Raw genomic sequence first — 18,702 nt, 5'->3', positions numbered from 1 at the left:
CAAAGTGCTTTGTCATATCTTAGAGATATAATGACATTTTTGTCTTTTTCCTTGGTGATTCTATAAACTTATAAAGACCTCGTAGTTATGGGACCATGTTTTTCTTTACTTGATTTTCATATTTCTGAGCAGGATAGATGAAAATACACTGAACCTGGGTGATGAAAGCACTAAATTCTTCTTATCATGCCTGACATAATCTTGCCGAATGACATGCCAAACTTTGTCTTACCTTCTTGGAGAAAGAGAGTGTTGCTCTCGGGAAATCTGAGCAGTTCTGGGTTTGTTAGGCAAGGCTTTCTGTGCAGTTGTTGGTAATTGTACTGATTCAGATAACAGTTCATTCATCAGACTGTACGCTTGTGAGATCCGCCGACTATAGTGGTCAGAGAGTAGCAATCTTCAGACAAAGAATAAAACAGCATTTAATAAAAGAGTCATTTTCAGTTCATACTTCTAGAGGGAACATAATGTTTAAAGATCACCTAGCATTTGTTTTTTTCAATGCTTTTCAAATGCAAATTCATATTTCAGATTTCTGAAAACCATTAGGTGGAAATTAGTAAAGGCACCTGTAGTCATGGCTTTTTGGGTGTTTTCAAAATGCACATACGTATCTGGATTAGGAGAGGGTGGGCAATAGCAGAAATAAAAGTCATGAAAATTCAATGAAATAAACGATATTTGAAAGCAAATTCCTAAAAAGTCTAGTGGAGTCTATCTGCCTTGCAGTTATCGCCCATAATTTTCTGTTTATGGACAAAACGGGGCTACTGTGAAGACTAGAGTTTCTCAAGCATTGTCGACGCCTCGGGTGCGCAAACTGGAGAGGACCCTGGGGGTACAGCTACCCAGCTCACCTGTCCTTTTCATTCTTCATCTTCTGTCTCAGCCTGATTTCCCGTGAAGTCATATAAAACTGCATGAGAAATACCTGGTTAGTCCATTAATGTTCAGTTCAAATAATTAAGCCATTGTGATCCATGGAAAACATGAAAATTCCACGAATCAATTTTAATAGGTTAAAACATATTTTTGCTATTCAGGAAACAGTGCAAAACAGTCATATTTGACGAAGCTTTCTATCCCAAGCACAAAACATGAAAATGTTGAAGCATCACGTAATTAAAATCTATATTAATAAGTGGAAAGCAAAATCTACTTGAGTAGCTAAATTCATGTATTTTCTCAAAAGGAGAGAACTTATCAGCTGAATTTTTCTTTTTAATTTAAATTCAATTAATTAACATAGTGTCAGCTGCATTTAAAATGGGTAACAAGAACATTTTAAGGATGAAGACATACACTTCATACTCAGTCTTGTGATTAACAGTGTGCTTGATAAAGCAGAAAGGAGTTAGACCTTTAAAACTATCATTTTGATGTTTTAAAAAGTCTACCAGTAACCTACTGTAGTATGATCACCGTGACTTGTAAACTCTTCAAAACTTAGGCACCATGAGGCACACTAGCAAGTGTCTTATTCCAGAACGTTGAATTACTACTGAGTTACTAATGAAGTCCTTGTGCACAGAGAAGGGCATTCACTCTCTGAGGGTTCTACACAGAAGGAGTCAGTAACAAATTAAAGATCTTATTAATTTCTGATATAAGTTCAAATGAAATTTTCAATTACATTAACCCCTCACTAAACCCATACCTTCACCTAAATAGAAGCTAAAAATAAACAGGTGTTTGCGTTGTGAAGGAGAGGTCACAAAGTTGATGAACCAAGCAATCCCAGTGCCCTCAGAGCTCATTTGTTCTAAATTTGGACAGAATTCTAACTATCTTGGGTATTTGCTTGGTTGAAAGAGAGGGTGAGAGCAGAACCCCTCCCCCCGCCATGGGGCGGAGGAACACACCCAAAACACACGCACTTGAAGATTCTAGTCAGGTACCTCAGTAGCCCTGAAGGTCATTACCGGGTCCTTAACACTCTCCACAAAATGTTCTATTAATTAACATGGGGGCACCTGGGCGGCTCAGTTGGTTTAGCGTCTGACTCTGGATTTGGGCTCAGGTCATAATCTCAGGGTCGTGAGATGGAGCCCCATGTCGGGCTCCATGCCCAACATCTTACTGGTTTAAGATTTTCTTTCCCTCTCCCTCTGCCCCTCCCTCCAGCTCCTGTGTGTGTGCACGTGTGTGTGCGTTTGCACATGCACGCATGTGCACTCTCTTAAAAAAAAAGGTATATATATATATATATATATATATTTTAAAGATTTTATTTATTCATTCGACAGAGAGACAGCCAGTGAGAGAGGGAACACAAGCAGGGGGAGTGGGAGAGGAAGAAGCAGGCTCATAGTGGAAGAGCCTGATGTGGGGCTCGATCCCAGAACACTGGGACCACGCCCTGAGCCGAAGGCAGACGCTTAACTGCTGTGCCACCCAGGCGCCCCCCAAAAAAAGGTATATTAACATCAACATGCTTTCTCCAGACACAAGTTCAGTAACGTATGCAATTTACATAATAGTTCACCTACGTTTGCACCATTTGATGCTTAAATGTGACAGCCTTATCTGGAAAATTCACTTTTATAGAATATGTTTCCCTAATGATACTGGAAAAAATTAAGTACTACTATATTTTATCTCAAATTACCAAGTAAAAAACTGTAAGTATAATTCAAATGTAATTTTCATGGTAATGTGATTATCAAACCACTGCTTTATTTCACCTTCTGAAGAATACTGCCTCTGACCGAGCCGTGGTGCTGTCCAGTCAGGGCTCAGGAAATAAATGCTGACAGTTTAGAGGGCACCTGACACGCACACACACACACCATTACACCCTTGGTATCTGCCTGGACCACGCTCTATTTTTTGTAGTTAACTCATGGATGCAAAATTGATTTTTAAAATGGCTTCGCTACACACACAGTTGTTCAGCTGCCACTGACTCTCACTGGAAATTAAGGAACAGCTCCAGTTGGTTGCCAATCACTCAACCTCTTCACTTGGTTAAAGTTGGCTGGAGCCATAATTAGCCTGCGAAAGAAGAAGGATCTAAGCTAGTTCAACAAACCATGGTTTGTAGGATACCTGCTACAGTTCGGTTCGGTAATTCACATTTTCTGACAAAGAAAAAATGCATCCAAATTACGTTAATCCTTTTCTTGAATATTTGCCAGGGAAAACCTGCACATATTCGGTGCCAATCCCATTGCCCCTGATACTGCACACTTACTGGATTGCTCCTCGGGCAGAAAGGGTCATGTTCTTGCCCTCTCTTCTCTGCCAGCTGGTTTAAGTACTCTGCCATTCTTTCCTTGCGTTTTCTTTTCATCCACACCTGAATTTCTCTTCTTTCCTTCTCAGTTCTTTGTGTCCGTCTACCAGAAGAATGCTGAATTCTGAGAAATTTAGCAGGCAGGGCATCACTTGATTTTACATTTTTTTATGGCTCTAAGTAGTATCACAACTAAATACTGTTTATTGGAAAAGGATTTTTCTTAAAGATTTTTTAAAAGTAATTTCTTCACCCAACATGGGGCTTGAACTCACAATCCTGAGATCAAGAGTCACCTGTGCCACCGACTGAGCCCAGCCAGGCGTCCCTATTTGGAAAGATTTTTCCCATTCTCAAAAATTAGTACGCATCATGTCTCTATCAACTTGCTCCAACCTGTTCCCTGAAATGCACTGAGAATGATCTCAGAAAGCTCACCAACAGCCTCTTCATCCTACTGGAATTCTCCGTAACATTTAATACAATTGGCTCCTCTTTTCTGTGTTAAACTCTCTCTTACATGGGTCTTATTCTAACTCTGAAAACACCGTGCGGCCTCCTACATTGGCTCCTTTTGTCTCTGCTCACTTCAATATTAATGTCTTTAAAGGTTCTCTTTTGGACTTCTTCACCAATCTTCTACTCCTGGACTACCTCAGTCACTTCCAAAACTTATACCAGAGAGATGACTTCTAAACAGCTGCCCTTGGAGAGCTAGCCTCACACTCATGCCCACACCATACTTCGCATGGGCTGGCCTGAGCTGATGACCAGGCATGGCGGGCATGTTATGGCTGGCCCATTCCTGCAAGACACAGGACTCCTCTGATGGGCAGTGTGGATGGATGTCTCACCACTGACCCAGCTGAAACTTTCCTAGAACACCACACTCTGACATTCCACTTACTCGGCCCTCTCCCCTCCCCCTTCCCTTTCTCCTTCACAGGGTGGGATCACGCCGACATTGTGGTCTGATGGTTCCCCTCACTTCTGTGTTTTCTTCCCTTTCCCCTCACAGGCCTTTTTCCCAATAAATGTCTTGCACATCTAATCCCATCTTGGCTTCTGCTTCTCAGATGATGTGAACTGACACAAGTAGGACTGAAAATGGTCCAAGGAAACAGGTGGTGTGAGACAGGGATTTGGGGCAGACTCATCACCCAGCATGAGAGGAGAACGTCACCCTAAATGGAAGGTCACTGGTACAAACAATGCGGTTTATACTGAAAACCTGCTTTTCTTTCTGGAAATCTGGATTTGGTATGTGCCAGGAGGAGGCTGCCTACTCAACCAGCCCCCAAGAAAAACTCTGGGCACTGAGCCCCTAAATGAGCCTTCGTGGTGGACATTATCTCACATGTGCTGTCACAACCTGGTGCTGGAGGAATTGTGTCCTGTCGGGACCGCACTGGGAGAGGATTCTCAGGAACCTGTGCCTGGTTTCCCTCAGAATTCACTGCATGTGCTCTATTCCCCTTGCTGGTTTTGCTTTGAATTCTCTTGTAATAAATTAAATCTTGAGTATGACTCTCTGAGTTCTGTAAGTCCTCCCTGTCAATCAATGAACCAAAAGTGATCCTGGAGACCCCTAACACAGGATCAGATCCACATTGGGACTGCAGTCTGATAGCTGTCCCCACTTCCTCTGGCTCCCGTCCCTTTCTCCCTCACAGGTGTTTCTCCAAATAAATCTCTGCTCACCTAAATCTTATTTTGGCATTTGCTTCTGGGATGACCTAAAACTAATGTGCCAATGAATATTACTAAGTGAATATTCTCCTGGCACCTTATAACATATCTGAAACCACATTCTCTATCTTGCCAAAGAAATCACCATCAACTCAGTCATCAAATAGAAAATTATTCTCACATTCTCCTGACGGCCTCCAGGTTTACTCAAGATTATTATCCTACATTCTCCATTCTCAGCCCTTTCATCTTTAGACTACTGAATTAAGACTTCCAGTTGGTTCCTATTTCTAGTTTAAAGCCCTTTGCTGTCCCCCTTATTGCTTGCAGATAAGGAATGGTTGCCTTTGGCCCCCAATCTACAGCCTGCGCACCCAGCCAGATCCTCTCTCTCCTTCCGAGGCATGAACTCTAGTCACATCTAACTCTCAGCCCATATCTAATCATCACTCCTTTGCATTTTATATTCTTGCTGCCTTGAATACCCTTTCTACTGTTTGTAAGCAACACAAATTTCTATTGGTCCTTTGAAAAACAGCTCAAACACCATAACTAGTGAAGCTACTGCCTTTGACTGACTCTCCCCACAAGCTCCCATAGCACACTGATATAATTTGGTCTTACATAACACTCTTTTTACAGTTCTTTCTCCATTCTAGAGTACAAACCATATTTTTATTCTAAATCTTGATACTTACTACATTATTGATGAAATATTCATAACATTCATAAGGTTGACTGTCTTATATAAACAAGCCAAGAGGTAGATGTATCCCAAGGAAGCACTAGTAGGAAAGCCAGACTTTATCAGGAACCAGTTCTTGGATCAGGACACATTGCAAGGAAAAACATTTTAACCTACTATTCCAGGAAAAGGCTATTTAATATGTATTTTAAGGATTAATATTTATGGCAAAGTACTATGAAGTCTTTAATTGGGGTGCCTGGGTGGCTCAGTCGGTTAAGTGGCTGACTCTTGATTTTGGCTCAGGTCATGATCTCAGGGTCGTGGGATTAAGCCCCACATTGGGCTCCACACTCAGCACAGAGTCTGCTTGTCCCTCTCCCTCTACCCCTCCCCCACTTGCATGCATGTGGACACACGCAGCACCCTCTCTCTCTAAAAATGAATGGATAAATAGAATCTTTTTAAAAATCTTTAATTACTTCTAAAAGAAAGGATTAAATTTATGTTGTACTTAAGGTGATGAGAGCTTCCAGAGAAGACGGCAGAGTAGGAGAACCCTAAACTCATCTCATCCCATGGATATGACTAGATAACACTGATATCAGTGTAAATAACCCAGAAAGTGATCAAAGACTAGAAGAACAAACTCCATCCATAGCTAAGTGTAGAGAAGACGCCATATCAAAGAGGGCAGGAAGGGTGGAGACACAGTCAGGGGCTAAATGGAACCATAGGGACTGTCTGCTGGTGGGAGGGATGCTGTGGGCATGGTGAGGGGAGAGAAATAGACCCTCACACTGAGACGCCCACACAGGAAAACTACAGGGATTAAATTTTGCATGTTCTTATAATCAGTAGGACTTAAAAGGTGGAACTTTAAAAATCGGCAGTCTCAGCTCTGGGAGAGTATGGAGAGAGCAACTGAGTCCCTGCCCTTAAAGAGAGAGCATAAGAGACAGCATAGAAGCAGCAGTGTGAAAAATGCCTTGGGCATAGGGAGGGAGGGAGGCTTGTTTACTAATCTCAAAGCATGTGCTAGAGGGGCAGTGATCTTTGGAAGACTTCTCCAAGAACAAAAGAGCTGACAGGCACCATTTCTGTCCCCTGCCCGCCAGCCTAGACACAGAGACACCTGCAGGAATCAGCACAACAATGACACTCTATCTAACTTGCTAACAGTGTACCCGCCCCCATGTTTTCCTGCAGACCCATCCTCTCCAGTCAGGATTCCAACTCTCCTCCAATAGCAAACCCACTCAAATCAGGATAACACCCACATCCCACCCCAATGCTCTCCTGTGGACTCGCCCCCTCCCATATGCTCTTGGCCAGAGCCCATCCAAAACTGTGCCACAACCCTGGCAATGTACGAGCAGCTCCAACAGGAGCCAACGTCACTCCAAAGTGACTCCTGCCCCAGGGAGAGATAACCACTCACAACAACCAGACTGCAGCCCCAGCGGTGGGGTAGAGGCAGACATCTGGTTTTACTACAGACCCCACCCACCAACAAAAGCTTCTCAGTAGATAACACAGGGAACATGCCCCGCACTTTGGTGCTACTATGTCTCTGGCAAGCACCTGGTCTGACTCAACTCAAGCCCAAGGTGACCCTAGACTGGCACACTAACACAGGGACCACACCCTGTCCACAACAGGCAAAGAAAGCCATTATAGACAACAGGACTGAAGGAAAAAGTGGCTCAGCCACAACATTAGGGCACATGCAACACTCAGAGGAGACACCCCTGAAGTGCCAGTTCTGGTGACTGGGGCAACTGCACTGCAGGGCACTACAGTACCTCTTCTTCAGAAGGCCACTACATTCCAGAGCAGGAGATGTAGCTGACTTCCCTAGCACAGAAATATAGTTGAGAGTTAGACAAAATGAGGACACAGAGGAATATGTGCCAAATGAAAGAACAGGACAGAATCACAGAAAGAAACCCATGTGAAATGGACATAGTAATATGACCAAAAGAGAACTTAAAATAATGGTCATAAAGATGCTCACTGAAAAAAGAGTGAAGGACATCAGTGAGACCCTTAACAAAGAGAGGGAAAACAGAAAAACCAATCAGAGATGAATAATGCAATAAATGAAATTAAAAATATACTAGATGCAATGAATAGTAGACTAGAGGAAGTAGAAAAATGGATCAACAACCTGGGGGACAGAGTAATGGAAAGCAATCAAGATGAACAGTTGAGAGAAAAAAATAATACAAATAAAAATAGTCAGGGCCTCAGCAACAACAGCAAGTGTAATAATATTTTCATTATACGGATCCCAGAAGGCTAAGACAGAGAAAAGGGAGCAGAAAATTTACTTCAAGAAAATAATATCTGAACATTTCCCAAATCTGGCGAGGGAAACAGAAATTCAGATCCAGTAGGCACAGAAATCCCCCAATAAAATCAACCCAAGGAGGTCCACACCAAGATACAGAGTAATTAAAATGGCAAAAAATAGTAAGAGAGAATTTTAAAAAGCAGCAAAAGAAAACAGTTACATACAAGGAAAATCTCACAAACAGCTGATTTTTCAGTAGAAACTGGGCAGGTCAGAAGGGAGTGGAATGATATATTCAAAGTGCTGAAAGGAAAAAAACCTGCAGCCAAGAATACTCATCCAGCAAGGCTATCGTTCAGAACAGGAGAGAGAAAAAGTTTCCCAAACGAAAGTTAAAAGAATTCATGACCACTAAACCAGCCCTATAAAAAATGTCAAAGGGACTCTTCCAGTGGAAAGGAAAAATCCTAAGTAGGAGTAAGAAAAGTAGAAGGAACAAAAATAATAAAAATAAGTATATCTATAAAAACCAGTCAAGGAACTCATGAAATAAAAGGATGTAAAGTATGACACCATACACCTAAAACACGGGAGGTGGGGAGAAGAGCAAAGAATGGGTTCAAACTTAAGCACCCTTCAACTTAATATAGACTGCTATATGCATAAGATGTTATATACAAACTGAATGGTAACTACAAATCAAAAACTGATAATAGATATGCAAAAAAATAAAGAGAAAGGAATCCAAGTATATCACTAAAGAAAACCAGCAAACCATAGAGAAGACAGCAAGAGAAGAAAGGAACAGAGAAGCAGCACGAACACAACCATAGCACAAATAACAAAATGGTAATAAATACATACCTGTCAATAATTACTTTGAATATAAATGGGCTAAACAAATTGGACAACCTACAAGAATTCTTCCTAGAAACATATAATCTCCCAAAACTAAAGCAGGAAGAAATAGAAAATTTGAACAGACGGATCACCAGCAATGAAATTGAATCCATAATCAAAGAACTTCCAACAAACAAGTCCAGGACAAGACAGTTTCACAGATGAATTTTACCAAACATGCACAGAAGAGTTAATATCTATTCTTCCCAAACTATTCCAAAAAATAGAAGAGGAAGGAAAGTTTCCAAATTAATTCTACAAGGCCAGCATTACCTCAATACCAGAACGAAAGAAAGAAAGAAAGAAAGAAAGAAAGAAAGAAAGAAAGAAAGAAAGAAAGAAAAAACGAACGAACTACTGGGCTACCTGGGTGGCTCAGTTGGTTAGACATCTGACTCTTGATTTCAGGTCAGGTCATGATCTCAGGGGTTGTGAGAATGAGTTCTGCATTGGGCTCCATGCTTAGCAGGGAGTCTGCTTGACATTCTCTCTCTCCCTCCCCCCCAAGCTCTCTCTCTAAAATAATAAATAAATAAATCTTTTTAAAAAAAGAGAGTGAACTACAGGCAAATATCTCTGATGAACACAGATGCAAAAATCCTCAACAAAATATTAGCAAACCAAATTAATAGTACATTAAAAAAATCATTCACCAAAAGCATTTGACAAAGTACAACGTCCATGCATGACAAAAACCATCAATGAAGTAGGTTTAAAGGGTACATACCTCAACATAATAAAGGCCATATATGAAAAACCCACAGTTAATGTCATACTCAATGGTAAAAAAAAAAAAAAAAAAAAAAAAAAAAAAAAAAAAAACTTGAGAGCTTTTCCCCTAAGATCGGAACAAGACAAGGATGTCTACTCTCACCATTTGCAGTCAACATAGTACTGGAAGTCCTAGCCACACAATCAGACAAGAAAAAGGGGGAAAAAATGCATCCAAATTGGTAAGGAAGAAATAAAACTTTCATTATTTGCAGATGACATAACACTATACATAGGAAACACTAAAGACTCACCAAAAAACTAGAATAATTGGATTCAGTAACGTACAGAACACAAAATCAATATACAGAAATTATATTTCTATACACTAATAATGAAGTAGCAGAAAAAGAAATTAAGAAAACAATCCCATTTACAATTACACCAAAAATAATAAAATACCTAGGAATAAATCTCACCAAGGAGGTGAAAGACCTGTATTCTGAAAACTATAAAACACTGATGAAAGAAATTGAAGATGACAAAAACAAATGGAAAGATATTCCATATTCATGGATTGGGAGAACAAATATTGTTAAAATGTCTATACTACCCAAAGCAAGCTACAGATTTAATGCAAACCCTATCAAAATATCAACAGCATTTTTCAGAAATAACCCCACAATGTGTATGGAACCACAAAAGACTCCAAGTAGCCAAAGCAATCTTGAAAAAGTACAAAGGTGGAGGTATCAAAATACCAGATTTCAAGATATACCACAACACGCCAGTAATCAAAACAGTATGGCACTGGCACAAAAACAACCACATAGCTCAATAGAACAGAGAGAGCCCAGAAATAAACACACTATTATATGGTCAATTAATCATTGGCAAATCAGGAAAGAATATGCAATGGGAAAAGATGGTTGCTTCAATAAATGGTGCTGGGAAAACTGGACAGCAACATGCAAAACAATGAAACTGGACCACTTTCTTACACCAAACAGAAAAATAAATTAAAAATGGATTAAGGACCCAAATGTGAGACCTGAAACCATAAAAATTCTAGAAGACAGTATAGGCAGTAATTTCTCAGACACTGGTTATAGCAACATTTTTCACCATGTCTTCTGAGGCAAGGGTAATAAAAGCAAAAATAAACTATTGGAACTACATCAAAATACAAAGCTTCTGCACAGCAAAGGAAACAATCAACAAAACTAAAAGACAACCTACTGAATGGGAGAACATATTTGCAAATGACATATCTGATAGAGGGTTAGTATCCAAAATATATAAAGAACTTACACAACTCAACACCAAAAAACCCCAAATAATCCAATTAAAAAATGGGCAGAAGGCATGAACAGACATTTCTCCAAAGAAGACATCTAAATGGCCAACAGACACATGAAAAGGTGCTCGACATCACTCATCATCAGGCAAATGCAAATCAAAGCCACAATAAAACATCACCTCACACCTGTCAGAATGGCTAAAATAAAAAACAACAAGAAACAAGTGTTGGTGAGGATGTGGAGAAAAAGGAATCCTTGTGCATTGTTGGTGGGAATGCAGACTGGTGCAGCCACTCTGGAAAACAGTATGAAGATTCCTCAAAAAGTTAAAAATAAAACTACCCTATGATCCGTAATTCCACTACTAGGTGTTTTCCTAAAGAATACAAAAACACAATTTCGAAGGGATATATGCAACCCAATGTATACTGCATTATTTACAATAGCCCAATTATGGAAGCAGCCCAGGTGTTCACTGATAGATGAATGGATAAAGAAGTGGGGTATATATACCATGGAATATTTCGCAGCCATAAAGATGAATGAAATCTTGCCATTTGCAACAATATGGATGGAGCTAGAGAGCATACTGCTAAGCGAAATAAGTCAGAGAAAGACAAATACCATATGATTTCACTCATATGAACAACGAAACAAACGAACAAAAAAGAAAAGAGAAAAACCAAAAAACAGACTCTTAACTATAGAGAACAAACAACTGGTTATCAGAGGGGAGGTGGGTGAGGGATGGGTAAAATAGGTGAAGGGGATTAGGAGTGCATTTGTCTTGATGAGTGCCGAGTAAAGTATAGAACTGTTGAATCACTATTTTGTATTCCTGAAACTAATACAACACTGTATGTTAACTAGACTGAAATTTTTAAAAATCTCAAAATAAATAAATAAAAGATAAATAAAGGACAACAAAAATAAGGTAAAGTAATGAGACCTCAGGAAAACTCCCAGGATACAGATGTGCTGCTATATGAAATACACCAGTCTGTCTACTGTTGGGGAAGGGGACGAGTGACACATAAACATCATAAAAAGTATTTAAGAAGAAAAAAACCTAAGTTTTGTGTTTGTTCCATAAAAATCATATTAAAATATAGCCAATTTTGAATATTCTTGAACCATAAACATTTTAAATGGGTTAAAAATCAATTATTCAAAGATTACCTGGAGATATTCTTAGCTTGTTGTTCTGTTAAACCAAGCTCCTCACTGGAAACTCCATCTTTTGTTATAAGGTCCTCAATAATGTCTGCAATATCAGTTAATCCAGTCATCTGGAGTGGATCTACTGAAACGCTTCATTTTCAAATGCAATTTGAGAAATGTAAGTCAGTATCTACAATTTAATTACATTAAGCAAAATTTAACATATGAAGTTTAAAAAATGAACGTGTAAAGCTATGTCCTCTACGAGCATAAATGAACACAAAAATAATAAACGCAGATCTAATGTTCCTTCTATTTTCCAGTAATCCTCAGCGCAGTAGTCTAATCATCAGTAATTGATGACTTCTTATATGCTCTTAAAAAAGCGAATATTGGGGCGCCTGGGTGGCTCAGTCATTAAGCGTCTGCCTTCGGCTCAGGGCGTGATCCCGGCGTTCTGGGATCGAGCCCCACATCGGGCTCCTCCACTGGAAGCCTGCTTCTTCCTCTCCCATTCCCCCTGCTTGTGTTCCCTCCCTCGCTGGCTGTCTCTCTGTCTGTCAAATAAATAAATAAAATCTTTAAAAAAAAAAAGCGAATCTAAGGCTCAGGAGATAACCTCTACCTGTCCTGCCTGCTGAATTCACACGCAATAAAAGATGTAGTAAACGCAGTCTACTGCATTCTAGTTACCTATGCTAAAACAGTAAAAGATATAAGACAGCAATCCTCAGCTTCTTAAAACACTCAGTTCCCAATGAGAATTATATTCCTTTGCGTCCATGAAAAAATATGTAGTGTAGAAGCTCACATACACATGAACAACAAAATTTCCAAAACACACAGTTTATACCCAACCTTAAGTAAACCTGTGAATTAATTCTTAAGATAGTTACCTCTCAAATAACTCATCACTGTTATTCACACCTTAAAAGAAAAGAAACATTATTAATAAAAATTTGGGGTCAGTAATTTTTTTCTACTCTCATTTATTAACCTGATTTAGAAATTACACAATCAGAAATTAAAATATTTTTAGGGCTGCCTGGATGGCTCAGTTGGTTAAGCGTCTGCCTTTGGCTCAGGTCATGATTCCAGGGTCCTGGGATCGAATCCCACATCGGGATCCTTGCTCAGTGAGGAGCCTGTTCTCCCTCTGCCTGCTGCTCCCCCTGCTTGTGCTTTCTCTCTCTCACAAATAAAATATTAAAAAATAAATAAAAATAAAATAAAATATTTTTAAACCTCCAAATAGGTTTAAAAATACACACACACATATATGTAAACTATTTATCCTCCTCTTAAATATGCTATTAGGTAGTGAATACTCTGCATTTTCAGATTATTACTCTTCTATCCAGAGTACTCTGAATACTTTAGGAAGTACAGTCATTCTTTGCTTAGTATAGTACACAAATTAAAATACTGAAGTGCAATTTACTAAAACAACAACAAAAAAAACAAAAACAAAAATGCTCTGATGATCTAAAAGTAATACATTTGGGAAAATATCTAATTTAATTCCAAGAACCCATTACTTGGAAGAATAGGACCCAAAGAATAATTTTTTTTTTTTTAAAGATTTTATTTATTTATTTGACAGAGATAGAGACAGCCAGCGAGAGAGGGAACACAAGCAGGGGGAGTGGGAGAGGAAGAAGCAGGCTCATAGCGGAGGAGCCTGATGTGGCTCGATCCCGTAACGCCGGGATCACGCCCTGAGCCAAAGGCAGACGCTTAACCGCTGTGCCACCCAGGCGCCCCCCAAAGAATAATTTTTAAACCTTGTCCAATATTAACTATATGTCTTTAAAGCAAAACACCTAATCTACTCAATTTTTGATATGTTTAATCCTCAGAATTGAGTTATTATGGGGGAAAGTGTTCTGACATCTCTTTTTAAGAACATTTCCTTGTTAAGATTTTTTTAGACAAATCCACCCTGCCCCAACACTTACACATCCACGTGTTTTTAATATTAACTTTGCTTTCCTAAGTACATGTTGTTTTGTTTAATTTATTAATCCTCAAATCAAGGATTTTACATTATCTTTGTTCTCAGAGTTAGGGCATTTGTGAGGTTTTAACAGCAATTAATTAAATTTAACTATTTTTTTTAAAGATGTTTTTTATTTTTAAGTAACCTCCATACCCAACGTGGAGCTCGAACCCACAACCATGAGATCAAGAGTCGCATGACCTACCGATCGAGCCAGCCAGGCACCCCTTAAATTGAACTATTAGGAAAAGCCTCAATGACTAAAAGAATAAAAAAATGGTAATGATGTAGGTATAGAGTAATCAGATATAAAAGGTCTAACTACTGAGAAATGAAATTTCTTTTCTGATTCCTTTTATCAAAGGACAGAAAAGTATTATATCCAAATAAATACCTTTAACAGTAGTTACTCAGGAAGATTTGATCCTTATTTCATTTTCAAACCATTTTCGAAACTCTTCCTTTGGGACTGCCTTCACAATTTACTGAGCACAAAAATCAACTTTATTCCTTGAAAATCACAATTCTTCTTTTTTTTTTTTAATCTAAACAGTAACACTCAGCCTTATTATCTACTCCACTTATCAGAAATGCCTCTGGAAATCTTGTGGCTGTTACTGAAAATCAAATCCATCCTCAGTAAATAAACTTTTTGCCACTGTTAAGAACACTCACAAGAATGTGCTAAGAAATGGAAGTCAATTTCAAAAGAGGAAATCTGAGCTGGCTTTGAGCACTAGAAGTAGGGGAGTAACTATCTTTCTAAGATGCCAACTTTGGAAAAGGAAACACCCATTAGCTGTCTAAATTCTGCACTCTAAAAAATAATAATTTGATTTCCTTAATTTACATTAGACATTGAACACCATAGAAAAACATTTTAATTATCCATCTTTATATGTGTTATGACATTTATTCACATTTTTCCTTTCTTGTCTTGCATCCTAACTTAAGAAGCTATTACAATCCTGAATGAATACTTTCAATCTCACTTTTCCTACTCCTTCGTTTTCTTCTTACTTTAAACATTAAAGAGTTTGTCTTTATCCCCATCTAGAAATGATGTTTGAATTCATTTCTCTTATTTTTCTACTTTCTTTTACCATCAGAATTATTAAGTGGTCTATATGTACAGCTTTTTGAGCCTGTCTTTGTCCCCAAACGGCCTTCTAGTCTGGATATTACCTGAAAGTCCCCAAAGTCCTTAACAAATTCAATCTTTATTCTTGACATTCTGGTAGCTTGTGCAACTGTGAGCCGCTCACTTTCTCTTGAAAGCCCCTCACCAGAGTCTGCTTGCCCATCTCCCTCAGGGGGAGGCCCCCAGTACTCTCTCAAGGGTGTATTTCACAGGCTGCTCTTTGGCATTTTCCCTTTTTCCATGTTCCTTCCTGAAAACAGATGCACTAAGTCTTGACTACATAATTAGGTAAAAGGCTCTTACATCTGTTTTTCAAGCATAAACCTCTCACCAAGTTCCACTTGTTGTCAAAAACTGGGTCCTAAATATGGCCATTTATAAACCCCAACATCACCTTACACTGCTACATGTGGTCTTAAGGTACTCTAGAGTCTGACATCAGAGCTAGGATATCCTTGCTCCTATAGTCTGACAACACAAAATAGTCATTTAGTTTCTCCTTCTCCTCCTCTTTTATCCACTTAATCAGTGAGGAACGCCAGTTGTCTTCAGAATGTCTCCTGCTTTCCCACCACACTGCCCAGGCCCTTATTATTGCACAGTCGGACGAATCCAACAGCTCACTAAACCAGCTAGGCCTCCATTCTAGTCTTCTTCAAAACCTCCTCATTCTACTTCTCTGCTCAGAATTCTCCAGTGATTCCCTGATAGTAACTGGAGTGTACACTTCTCAGATCCAGTCAGAACCCTCTACACTCTCTATAACCTCATCTGTCAACTCTCCCCTGTCAGAGTCCAGACGAAAGCTACAGACGACTGAGGACCTACGAGAATCCAACAGGCTCTCAGCTCGGTGCTTTACATACAACACTCAATCTTCACAGCTCTGTGAAGTGGAAATGATCAACCCCATAGGATGAGACCAAAATACAAATGAAATCTAGGAAGAACTTAGAGAAAAAAATTATAAGACTTAAAGCCAGCTTAGGGGCGCCTGGGTGGCACAGCGGTTAAGCGTCTGCCTTCGGCTCAGGGCGTGATCCCGGCGTTATGGGATCGGAGCCCCACATCAGGCTCTTCCACTATGAGCCTGCTTCTTCCTCTCCCACTCCCCCTGCTTGTGTTCCCTCTCTCCCTGGCTGTCTCTATCTCTGTCAAATAAATAAAATCTTAAAAAAAAAAATAATAAAGCCAGCTTAATAGTTTTTCTTTTAATAACCACTATACCATTTAAAAATATAATTTTTTACTGCTTATGCTACTTTAATAATGATAATAAAACATACTATAAACACTTAGTAATCATTTTTGACCATTAATAGCTGAAAGAAAAAAAATATTTCAAAGTCACTATCAGTAGCCCAAGTGCTATATTTAGTATGACCTATTATTCACATGACAAATGTATTCGTTAGGACTAAAAAGAGCATTTTTATTACCAGCTCCAAATGAAATAGAATGAAAAGTGGCACTAAACTTTTCTAAGTCTCAATATTCTCAACTGTACAATGGGGACAATAATGGCACCCACTTTTCAGGTTAGGCTCCCACCGGGCTCAGTGAATGTAATGCAGCATTATCTGGGATGCAGCAGTTTCTGGAACCATTGTTGTGTGAAAACAATGTGGCAGCAGTTTCTGGAACCATTGTTGTGTTTTCATAATTAAAACTCCAGGTTCTCAATAATGGCAGAGTCTGAATTTCTCAAGTTTTGTAAAAACCAGATAGTCCAGCTGCTATATATTTAACATTAATAAGTTAGCAAAANGAAAACAATGTGTTAAAACTCCAGGTTCTCAATAATGGCAGAGTCTGAATTTCTCAAGTTTTGTAAAAACCAGATAGTCCAGCTGCTATATATTTAACATTAATAAGTTAGCAAAATAACTTGGAGATATCTAATCATTTATCTTATTAGAGAATATGATACATGCTTGCAATAGATCTTAGGAAGACAACAAGACAACATAGTTCTTCAAGTAAATGGCACAATTTTTAACTTCCCTCCCCTGAAATTTACAAATATTGCAAAATGCCTTCACAAATCCTTCACAACTGTGCTCCCAATAAATTACTCTTCAGTTACAGTCAACTGGAAAACAAGAGTGTAAATGAAAAAAAATGAAGAATACCAGGAGAAGTTGTATTCCAGTCACTGGAAAGGCTGAGAGCCAAATCAGCAGAAGGAAACACACAGGTTTTCTGACTAGAATGAGTTTCTGTTACTGAAAATTCAGCTTCTGGAGTCTCCTCTTTGTCACTTTGAGCCTCCTTATTCATGTGAGTCAGGAAATGTACTAATCCAAAGTAAAATAGTAGAGGAAAAAAAGCACATGGGAAAAAAAGATATAACACTTAGTTAACACTTGCACATGGCAACAGATATATCAGAAGTTTACAACATATTATTTTGATAACCTCCTACTGTATAATGAAATAATCTAATATGATATTTAAAATTTAATCTCCCTCATAGTAAAAAGGGAAAAAAAACTATTAAATTTATTATCAGTTTCAGGAAACATGGCAGACTGAGCTAAAGTAGACAGGTTCATACCCTGTTATAAAAACACAGAAGAAATACTAAATTAAAAAAAAATAGATTAATATGCAACCAAGCCCTGTAAATAAAGAAATCTCCCAGTGCCAGAAAAGAAAAAGGAATCAAAGCTGGGCAATATATGGGCAATGATGCTGGGACGGTCCATACAGAAAGATGTGGTTTCTGCCATCTGCAGTGGAGAGAACTGAGCTAACTTCATATGACCTAGAGCATTGAAGGATAGCTCTATCCACAAAATGAGGATAAGAAAAACCCTGCAGAAGCAGCAAGGAAGTTTTCTATCTGCTTGAATAGCGGATGGGAGAAAAATAAGACAACTCTGAGAAATCAAAACCTCTGTCGTGCCACAAACAGGTATGGGATCTGAACTTACACTGTCGTGTACTACAGCAATTACAAGCCAAGAAATGTATATAAAAACTTGTCCCCCAAATTGTCCTACTTCAGTGGATCCCAAGAAGCAAATACAAAACCACTTCAAAGACAAACATATACAACCCAGCAGAACTCCCCTAAAGATAAGTTCATGCTAAAAAAAAATTACAAATTGCACAAAGCAACCACCATAAAAGAGGCAGTATGCTGATCTGACAATTGAGAATATATACACATGAAGTAAAACAATCTGAAAGGACATAAAATATTACTAAAATCATTAAATAGATAAAAGAAGACACAGAAACCATAATAAGAGAACAGGACAATACATCCAGCAAACAGATCTGAAAAAGAAATAAAACTTCTAGATATTAAGAATATAGTAAAAAAAATTAAATCCCATAGCAAAGATATAGCAGAAGAGAAAATCAGTAAACTAAAAGAGAGATCTGATTACATCACCCAGAGTACATCATTGAGAGATAAAAAGGTGGCAATTAATAGTTAAGAGAAAGGGAGTAAAGTAAGATGGTCCAACATAGATAGCACTAATAGGAATTTTAGAAAACAGAACAGAAAGAATGAGGAGGAAGCAATACTCCAAAAGAAAATGCATGAAAAATAACCAACAGTAAACCTG

At 38.7% G+C, this 18,702-nt stretch overlaps 1 protein-coding gene across 15 annotated transcripts in view; it reads right to left on the bottom strand.

Moving 5' to 3' along the window:
- Positions 1-18,702, bottom strand: part of CPLANE1 (ciliogenesis and planar polarity effector 1) — a 140,686-nt gene that overhangs the window by 10,203 nt on the left and 111,781 nt on the right. For 13 of the 15 annotated variants that reach the window (XR_004624323.1, XR_004624324.1, XR_004624321.1 and 10 more), the window contains 6 exons: positions 17,254-17,418; positions 12,878-12,908; positions 12,000-12,131; positions 3,197-3,362; positions 861-919; positions 233-400 (listed from right to left, as the gene is read on the bottom strand). Coding sequence is in view for 9 of the 15 variants with exons in the window: in XM_034657000.1 (XP_034512891.1) it covers positions 233-400; positions 861-919; positions 3,197-3,362; positions 12,000-12,131; positions 12,878-12,908; positions 17,254-17,418 (721 nt within the window). In the remaining 6 variants the exon portion in view is untranslated. Of the gene's footprint in view, positions 1-232; positions 401-860; positions 920-3,196; positions 3,363-11,999; positions 12,132-12,877; positions 12,909-17,253; positions 17,419-18,702 lie in introns of those variants that run through there. The other 2 variants (XR_004624325.1, XR_004624326.1) reach the window with 2 other exon arrangements.

The sequence above is a fragment of the Ailuropoda melanoleuca genome, chromosome 3 (genome assembly GCF_002007445.2).
Source record: "Ailuropoda melanoleuca isolate Jingjing chromosome 3, ASM200744v2, whole genome shotgun sequence".
Lineage (NCBI taxonomy): Eukaryota > Metazoa > Chordata > Mammalia > Carnivora > Ursidae > Ailuropoda > Ailuropoda melanoleuca.
This window is presented reverse-complemented; position numbering and strand designations above follow the sequence as displayed.